Below are 10000 nucleotides of genomic sequence, written 5' to 3'. Positions count from 1 at the left end.
GGTGCACTTCTTCCTTTAGACAGCAGGACGCAGCATTGCCTAGTTTACAGTAATGTCCATGATAGCAGGGCACAACAAGGAGTTCCTTTCAAGTAGACTTTAAGCTAGTTCAGTGACGATCGCAAACGTTTTCATCTGCTCGAATCTCATGCCAAACAAAGTATCATCGGTATGTATTGTTGAGTAGTATGCTAATATTTGATTGAGTTGTATTATTTGTTGGTTGTGATGTAGTTTGGGACGTTTTATGGCCAAAAGTCAGTCATGCTAATTTTCGGAATTCATACAGTGAAGTGAATGTTAGCATAGTAAGCTAGTTTGCTATAAAGCACTTATATTACATATTTTGTGGCATTTATTTGTCCATTTAAGTTCAATACACAGCATAATGCACGTTTTATCGTAATGGGATTGTGTGTGTGTAATAAGGCTGTGTGTGCATGTCTGTAATGTAAGCATCCTTTCTGCTTGTATGCTTTCAGTTTTACCCTTTTTAGGGTCAATAAACCTGTGGACAAGATGACGTTTTTCAGAGTGTTTGATCAAGAAAAGGTGTTAGGGTAAAGCCAAGATATTTCTACATATCGAGGGCGGCACAGTAAAACGATGTCTTTAACGCAGAAGATAAGACAGCATACACAAGAACAAACAATGGATTGCACAGAAAGCTCATTACGGACAAAATCTACCACTTCACGTGCTTCAACGAGGTCAAAAGCTTCCTCCACCGAGGCTGCAGCTACCAAAGCACGCGCAAAAGCAGAGGCAGCCAAAGTACGTCTGTCTTTTGCACAAAAAGAAATGACACTCAAAGTGGAAAAAGCACAACTGGACGTGGAAAAAGCACAACTAGAAGCTAAGATGGACATGCTCTTACTGGAGCAGGATGCAGCTGCTGCACTCGCCAAAGCGGAGGTCTTGGAAGCCGCTGTGGAAGGAAGTGATCGAAGCAGCTCCTATCTTCACATCAAGCAGTTGTTTGAACATTCAGTTGACACATTAGAGCGCACAAAAGAATACATAGCCACTCAGGCCCAAGAGCCAAGTCAAATAAAAGTTGAATCACCACACCAACAGCCATCGTCATGGAATGAAACACAACATTATAAACCACCAGATGTGAACTCCATTCAACACTCACATCTCCAGACAGAGCACAATAAACACAGAGTTGGGTTTGTTTCTACCCTACAACAAATGACGACACCTTCACAGCCAGAAGTCACATCAGTCATCAGTCCATCTTCAAACAACATACGAGACAATCACCAAGATTACAAGTCAAGCTACAGTTCTCCTTTGCATCCAAAGTCCAGCCGTACACCTTGTCAGCTTGTCTATGATCAAGGGAATGTGGCAGACTTCGCAAGATATCTAGCTCACCGTGAGCTAGTCACGAGTCTGATAAAGTTCAGCGACCAGCCATGCAGTTACAGGGCATGGAAACAGTCCTTTGTGAACACAGTCAGAGGCCTCAACATAACGTCCAGTGAAGAAATGGATTTGTTGGTCACGTGGCTAGGGAAGGAGTCAGCTGAGCACGCAAAACACATCAGGGCTGTCCATGTCAACTCCCCAGACAAAGGCCTAAAAAGGATATGGGACAGACTGGAAACCTGTTACGGCGCACCCGAAATGGTGGAGGATTCACTCTTTAATCAATCAATCAATCAATCAATCAATGTTGATTTATATAGCCCTAAATCACAAGTGTCTCAAAGGGCTGTACAAGCCACAACGACATCCTCGGTACAGAGCCCACATACGGGCAAGGAAAAACTCACCCCAGTGGGACGTCGGTGAATGACTATGAGAAACCTTGGAGAGGACCGCATATGTGGGTAACCCCCCCCCCCCCACCCCACCCCCACCCCCCCCTCTAGGGGAGACCGAAATCGAGTGTGTCTGACATAACATTGTGAAAGTCCAGTCCACAGTGGATCCAACACATCAGCGGGAGTCCAGTCCACAGCGGGGCCAACAGGAAACCATCCCGAGCGGAGACGGGTCAGCAGCGCAGAGATGTCCCCAACCGATGCACAGGCTAGTGGTCCACCCGGGGTCCCGACTCTGGACAGCCAGCACTTCATCCATGGCCACCGGACCTATGCAACTCCCCCTCGCAAGGGACAGGGGAGAAGAGGAGAGAAGAAAAGAAACGGCAGATCAACTGGTCTAAAAAAGGGGGGTCTATTTAAAGGCTAGATTATACAAATGAGTTTTAAGATGGGGCTTCCCTAAAATCATCAACAGAGACTATTCAAAGCTCCATGAGTTGAGTGATTTTCTCATAGAATTGGAGGCAGCCAAGGAAGATGGAGACCTGCCTGGCCTTGCATATTTGGACACAGCGCGTGGGATAAACCCATTAGTTCAAAAGTTACCATTCAACCTTCAAGAAAAGTGGCTCAACGTTGGGACAAACTACAAATTACAACACAATGTAACATTTCCCCCCTTTTATGTTTTTGTTGACTTCATTGGAAAACAAGCTATAATTAGGAATGACCCAGGCTTCAAGTTTGCAGGTCAAATTGACACCTCAAAAGCAGACAGAGTCCAATGGAAGCAGATCCAAAATAGAGAAGTCTCAGTTCATAAGATCGATTTCCAGTCTACTGCCCCTCCTATTAATGACAAGCAACACTTTGAAGCTGATGATCCTGAGAAACAATGCCCTATTCAAAAAAAACCTCAGATGCTCCATAAATGTCGGGCCTTCCGTGCAATGCCGTTGGAACAACGCAAGGAATTCCTGAAAGAGAATGGCATATGTTTTAAGTGTTGCACATCCACTCAACATATAGCAAAAAACTGTAAATGTATGTGGGTATGTGGGCTTGTATTAAGCCTCAGGGAGTTGAACGCCCCTGCCTTACATAGTTCCGGGTCACCCTTGGGCAAGGTGTAGTACCCGAATGCCCCCCCCATCAGGGTTACGATACCCCCCATGAACTACACTAAAAGAGGATGCGTTACCCGGCCCGGAGGAAGCCCGGGGCCCTCCTCCGGAGCTAGGCCCGGAGGTAGGGCTCGTCAGCGAGCGCCTGGTGGCCGGGCTTGCCACGGAGCCCGGCCGGGCACAGCCCGAAGAAGCTACGTGGACACACCATCTTCTCTGCCACGTGGGCCCACCACCCGCGGTCGGAACCAGTGGGGTCGGGTGCGCTGCCAAGTGGATGGCAGTGAAAGTGGAGGCTCCAGACGGACCAATTTGGGGCAGCAGAGGCTGACTTTCGGGACGTGGAACGTCTCTACGCTGGTGGGGAAGGAGCCTGAGCTGGTGCGAGAGGTGGAGCGCTACCGGTTGGATCTGGTGGGGCTTACCTCTACGCATAGCAAGGGCTCTGAAACCACACTCCTGGACAAGGGATGGACCTTGTTCACTTCTGGAGTTGCTCAGGGCGTGAGGGCACAGGCGGGTGTGGGGATACTCACGAGTCCCCAGCTGAGTGCCTGTACGTTGGAGTTCACCCCAGTGGACAAGAGGGTCGCCTCCCTTCGCCTTAGGGTTGGAGGGGGGAAAACTCTGACTGTTGTTTGTGCATACGCACCAAACAGGAGTTCAGAGTATTCAGCCTTCTTGGATACCTTGCATGGGGTCCTGTATGGGGCGCCGGCAGGGGATTCCATAGTCTTGCTGGGGGACTTCAACGCGCACGTGGGCAATGACAGTGATACTTGGACTGGCGTGATTGGGAGGAACGGTCTCCCTGATCTGAACCTGAGTGGTGGATTGTTATTGGACTTCTGTGCTAGTCACGGACTTGCGATAACAAACACCATGTTCAAGCATAAGGATGCTCATAGGTGTACCTGGTACCAGAGCACCCTAGGCCAAAGATCAATGATCGATTTTGTAATCGTATCAGCTGATCTGAGGCCGTATGTTTTGGACACTCGGGTGAAGAGAGGGGCTGAACTGTCAACTGATCACCATCTGGTGGCGAGTTGGGTTAGATGGCGGGGGAAACCTCTGGACAGACCTGGCAAACCCAAGCGTGTAGTGCGGGTGAACTGGGAACGTTTGGAGGAGTCCTCTGTCCGGAAGGACTTCAACTCCCACCTCCGGCGGGACTTCTCTGCCATCCCTGTGGAGGTTGGGGACATTGAACAGGAATGGGCAATGTTCAAAGCCTCTATTGCTAAAGCTGCAGCTGCGAGCTGTGGCCAGAAGGTCTTAGGTGCCTCAAGGGGCGGTAACCCTCGAACACCCTGGTGGACAGTGGTGGTCAGGGAAGCCGTCCGACTGAAGAAGGAGTCCTACCGGGGCATGTTATCCCATGGGACTCCGGAGGCAGTTGCAAGGTACCGACGGGCCCGAAGGGCAGCGGCCGTGGCTGTGGACGAGGCTAAGCAGAGGGTGTGGGAGCAGTTCGGGGAATCCATGGAGAAGGACTATCGGGCGGCACCAAAGCTGTTCTGGAAGACCATACGGCACCTCAGGAGGGGGAAGCGGGGAACCATCCAAGCTGTGTACGGCAGGGATGGGACTTTGCTGACTTCAAGTGAGGAAGTCGTAGGGCGTTGGAAAGAGCACTTTGAGGAACTCCTGAACCCAAATACATCAGACACACCCTCCCTGATAGGAGCAGGGCCTGAGGATGATGGGGGATCGACGTCGATCTCTCGGGGTGAAGTCACTGAGGTAGTTAGACAACTCCACAGTGGCAAAGCTCCGGGGGTTGACGAGATCCGTCCAGAAATGCTGAAGGCTCTGGGTGTTGAGGGGCTGTCTTGGTTGATACGCCTTTTCAACATTGCGTGGAAGTCTGGGACAGTGCCGAGGGAGTGGCAGACTGGGGTGGTGGTTCCCCTTTTCAAAAAGGGGGACCAGAGGGTGTGTGCTAATTACAGGGGTATCACACTACTCAGCCTCCCTGGGAAAGTTTACGCCAAGGTACTGGAAAGGAGGGTCCGGCCGATGGTCGAACCTCAGATTCAAGAGGAGCAATGTGGATTCCGTCCTGGTCGTGGAACAACTGACCAACTCTTTACGCTTGCGGGAATCCTGGAGAGGGCCTGGGAGTATGCCTATCCAGTCTACATGTGTTTTGTGGATTTGGAGAAGGCGTATGACCGCGTCCCTCGGGAGATCTTGTGGGAGGTGCTGAGGGAGTACGGAGTGAGGGGAACCCTGCTGAGGGCCATCCAATCCCTGTACAACCAAAGCGAGAGTTGCGTCCGGGTGCTTGGATGTAAGTCGGATCCGTTTCCAGTGGGGGTTGGTCTCCGCCAGGGCTGCGCTCTGTCACCTATCCTGTTTGTGATTTTCATGGACAGGATTTCTAGGCGGAGTCGTGGCCATGGCGGAGAGGGTATACGTCTCGGGGGGATAAAGGTTGCGTCACTGCTGTTTGCAGATGATGTGGTCCTGATGGCACCTTCGGTTCGTGACCTTCAGCTCTCACTGGATCGGTTCGCAGCCGAGTGTTCAGCGGCTGGAATGAGGATCAGCATCTCCAAATCTGAGGCCATGGTTCTCAGCAGGAAACCGATGGTTTGTACAGTCCGGGTAGGGGACATGACTCTGTCCCAGGTGGAGGACTTTAAGTATCTCGGGGTCTTGTTCACGAGTGAGGGAAAGATGGAGAAGGAAATCAGCCGGAGAATCGGAGCAGCTGGGGCAGTATTGCAGTCTCTCTGCCGCACTGTTGTGACGAAACGGGAGCTGAGCCAGAAGGCAAAGCTCTCGGTCTACCGAGCTATCTACATTCCTACTCTCACCTATGGTCATGAAGTGTGGGTAATGACCGAAAGAATAAGATCGCGGATACAAGCGGCCGAAATGAGTTTCCTCAGAAGGGTGGCTGGCATCTCCCTTAGAGATAGGGTGAGAAGTGCAGTCACCCGAGAGAGACTCGGAGTAGAGCCGCTGCTCCTTCGCTTGGAAAGGAGCCAGCTTAGGTGGTTCGGGCATCTCGTGCGGATGCCTCACGAGCGTCTCCCTAGGGAGGTCCTCGTTGCACGTCCCACTGGGAGGAGGCCCCCCGGCAGGCCAAGGACCAGATGGGGGGATTACATCTCCTCTCTGGCCTGGGAACGCTTCGGGATTCCCCAGGAGGAAGTCGCAAATGTTGCTCTGGAGAGGGAAGTCTGGGGGTCTCTGCTGGAGCTGCTGTCCCCGCGACCCGATTCCGGATAAGCGGTTGAAGATGGATGGATGGATGTAAATGTATTACTAAGTGCACTGAGTGTGAGAGCGCAAAGCACATTTCTGCACTTCATCCTGGACCTGCACCATGGATCCAGGTCCCAACCCCCCTGACACAGCTTGGCGGGGAGCAAGACTCAGCACCTTCAACTGAGGTCAGTGCTCGATGTACAGATGTATGTGGTGGCGATCAAAGCTACAAATCCTGCTCAAATATCTGCCTTGTTAAAATATATCCTAGCGGCCGTCCTGAGAAATCCCTGAAAGTTTATGCAATCATCGACGAGCAGAGTAACAAGTCCCTTGCTCGTTCAAAGTTCTTTGAGATCTTCAACATTCAAAGTCCTTCATCTCCATACACACTCCGAACCTGCTCTGGAGTGACGGAAACCACTGGGAGAAGAGCTTCAGGCTACAACATTGAATCCATGGATGGAAAAGTGTGCCTCTCTTTACCAAGCCTCCTGGAATGTGATGATCTACCTAACAACAGATCAGAAATCCCAACACCTAATGCTGCAGCCAACCATACTCACCTCAAATCAGTTGCTAACCTCATCCCAGAGCTGGATCCTAACGTGTCCATCATGCTTCTCCTTGGGAGAGACATCATCTCTGTCCACAAAGTGCGCAAGCAGGTTGATGGGCCACGCGATGGTCCCTATGCTCAAAAACTTGACCTGGGATGGGTGATCGTTGGAAATGTATGATTGGGAGGTGTTTCACAAGCCGACCACAGTGAATAACTTCAACACCATTACAATTGAACAAAGGCGTCCCACAGTCTTTACACCTTGTCCTAACGTATTTCAAGTCAAGGAGAGACATGGCCAGTTTCAAAGCCCTGAATACTCAAAGGTAACCTTCACAAAGAAATGTAAGCAAGATGACGTGGGCGCTACAGTGTTTCGGCAGACCAAAGATGACAACAAAGTCGGTCCATCCATTGATGACATCGCCTTCCTGCAATTCATGGAGAGGGATTTAAAAAAGGACATAACCAACAGCTGGGTAGCTCCGCTGCCATTTAAGACTCCAAGGCCCAAGCTTCCTGACAACAAAGTTCAAACCTTAAAGCGTTTTTCCTCTTTGAGACGCAACTTCGAAAGAAAACCAGTGATGAAAGAGCACTTTTTTAGCTTCATGGAAAAGATCTTTCAAAATGAACATGCTGAAATAGCCCCTCCACTCACATCTAATGAAGAAAGGTGGTATTTACCAGCCTTTGGTGTTTACCATCCAAAGAAACCTGGGAACATCCGTGTGGTGTTTGACTTCAGCGCCCAATACAATGGTGTGTCACTAAACGACGTGCTGTTAACTGGACCCGACCTCAACAACACCCTTATAGGGGTACTCCTCAGGTTTCGCAAAGAAGCTGTAGCCATAACAGCAGACATTCAGCAGATGTACCACTGTTTCTTAGTCAGAGAAGAAGACCGCAATTATCTCAGGTTTTTATGGTTCAGAAACAACAACTCATCCGAAGACATCATGGAATACAGACTGAGGGTCCATGTCTTTGGAAATTGTCCCTCTCCCGCAGTGACCATCTACTGTTTAAGACAGTCAGTGAAAAATGCAGAGCCCGTTGTAAAGCAGTTTGTCAACCGTGACTTTTATGTAGATGACGGGCTAACGTCACTTCCCTCCGTCGAAGCTGCAGTGAAGCTGCTCAAGAGGACGCAAGAGGTTCTGTCAGACTCAAACTTGAGGCTTCACAAAATCGCCTCAAATAAAGGAGAAGTTATGAACGCATTCCCATCTCAGGACCATGCCATCAACTTAAAGGACCTGGACTTCACTTCAGATATCTTGCCCATGCAACATAGTCTGGGACTTAACTGGGATCTAATGTCAGACACATTTACCTTTCAAGTAGCTGATGAGCAAAAGCCTTTCACCCGCAGAGGTGTCTTGTCAACTGTCAACAGCATCTATAATCCCCTAGGATTTCTTGCCCCTGTCACCATACAAGGCAAACTGATCCTGCGTGAGCTCATGGAGAACAACGGAGATTGGGATGCACCTCTTCCTCAAGAAATGGAAGAGACATGGTCAACGTGGTGATGCTCATTGAAAGATCTCAGCAATCTCCAGATCCCAAGAGTTTACACACAGGCCTCTCCTACAGCGGTGTCAAAAAGAGAGATAGACATCTTTTGTGACGCTTCCACAAAGGCAATTGCAGCAGTTGCATACTTAAAACTAACAGAGAAAAATGGAACCAACCACGTGGGCTTTCTCATGGGAAAAGCCAAGCTTACACCCTTGTCAGAACAAACTGTCCCTAGACTTGAGCTTTGTTCTGCAGTATCAGCGGTGGCGCTTGCCGAGCTCATCACCTCAGAGATGGACATGGAGGTTGACATCACTTTCTACAGCGACAGCAAGGTCTTTCTTGGTGCCATCATCAATGCCAGACCTCTTGTACCAGTGTCCACCGACCCAGATGACCCGCAAATACTCTCACCAGCAACACTCCTCACACAAAAGGTCAGTCCTTCAACTGCTCCCGTAGGCGACTGGGTAAAAAATCTCCACAAGCAACAGTGGCGTCAAATCCAGCATTTGGCTCAAACCTTTTGGGACAAATGGAAGAAGCAATACCTATCCACACTTCAGCCACGGAGGAAGTGGCATTCACCCCACCCTAACCTCCTGCCTGGAAGTGTAGTGCTCCTCAAAGATGACCAACTGAAGAGAAACTATTGGCCTTTAGGACTAATTACACAAGTCTTCCCAAGCAAAGATGGCAGAGTTCGCAAAGTGGAGATAAAAGTCTCCAGAAAGGATGGGACCAAAGTGTTCCTGCGGCCGGTCACAGAGACAATCCTGCTTATGGCACCAGAGAAGCCACAGTATCCTTTGGGACAGTTTGGTAGTGGCGGTTTAATCCGCCAGGCGGGGAGTGTTCTGCCTTGTTTGTTGAATTTATTAATAATATATGTAAAACCAGTGTTTAAGTTCACTTTGGAATTCAACAGTGAGGTGCACTTCCTCCTTTAGACAGCAGGAGGCAGCATTGCCTAGTTTACAGTAATGTCCATGATAGCAGGGCACAACAAGGAGTTCCTTTCAAGTAGACTTTAAGCCAGTTCAGTGACGATCGCAAACGTTTTCATCTGCTCGAATCTCATGCCAAACAAAGTATCATCGGTATGTATTGTTGAGTAGTATGCTAATATTTGATTGAGTTGTATTATTTGTTGGTTGTGATGTAATTTGGGACGTTTTATGGCCAAAAGTCAGTCATGCTAATTTTTGGAATTCATACAGTGAAGTGAATGTTAGCATAGTAAGCTGGTTTGCTATAAAGCACTTATATTACATATTTTGTGGCATTTATTTGTCCATTTAAGTTCAATACACAGCATAATGCACGTTTTATCGTAATGGGATTGTGTGTGTGTAATAAGGCTGTGTGTGCATGTCTGTAATGTAAGCATCCTTTCTGCTTGTATGCTTTCAGTTTTACCCTTTTCAGGGTCAATAAACCTGTGGACAAGAAGACGTTTTTCAGAGTGTTTGATCAAGAAAAGGTGTTAGGGTAAAGCCAAGATATTTCTACATATCGAAGGCGGCACAGCGCGTGACGTCACAAAAGCAACGGAAGTGGTTGGACCCCATCGGACCCGATAGAAAAGCCTCTTGTTTTCTTCGACAAAATTCCACAGTATTCTGGACATCTGTGTTGGTGAATCTTTTGCAATTTGTTTAATGAACAATGGAGGCTGCAAAGAAGAACGTTGTAGGTGGGATCGATCGGTGTCTTAGCGGCTAAGTACAATACTTACAGCAACACAACAAGGACTACTTACTACGCCTAGCCGATGCTTGCCGCCA

At 49.1% G+C, this 10000-nt stretch overlaps 2 protein-coding genes across 3 annotated transcripts in view; one reads left to right on the top strand and one right to left on the bottom strand.

Moving 5' to 3' along the window:
- The window catches only part of ano8a (anoctamin 8a), an 81036-nt gene that overhangs the window by 25855 nt on the left and 45181 nt on the right, over window positions 1-10000 (bottom strand). The gene's annotated exons all lie outside the window — the stretch shown is intronic.
- Window positions 7443-10000, top strand: part of LOC133630642 (uncharacterized) — a 2861-nt gene continuing 303 nt past the window's right edge. Inside the window, exons 1-2 of one of the 2 annotated variants that reach the window (XM_062022247.1) lie at window positions 7443-8650; window positions 9627-10000. The exon at window positions 9627-10000 is cut by the window's right edge and continues 303 nt beyond it. In XM_062022247.1, coding sequence (XP_061878231.1) covers window positions 8402-8650; window positions 9627-9650 — 273 coding nt within the window. In that variant the 5' untranslated portion in view covers window positions 7443-8401 and the 3' untranslated portion in view covers window positions 9651-10000. Of the gene's footprint in view, window positions 9314-9626 lie in introns of both variants that reach the window. The other variant, XR_009821306.1, reaches the window with a different exon arrangement.

This window comes from Entelurus aequoreus, linkage group LG16 (assembly GCF_033978785.1).
Source record: "Entelurus aequoreus isolate RoL-2023_Sb linkage group LG16, RoL_Eaeq_v1.1, whole genome shotgun sequence".
In the NCBI taxonomy this organism is placed as follows: Eukaryota; Metazoa; Chordata; class Actinopteri; order Syngnathiformes; family Syngnathidae; genus Entelurus; species Entelurus aequoreus.
Note: the sequence above shows the minus strand (reverse complement) of the source record. Positions and strands in the feature narration are given on the sequence as shown.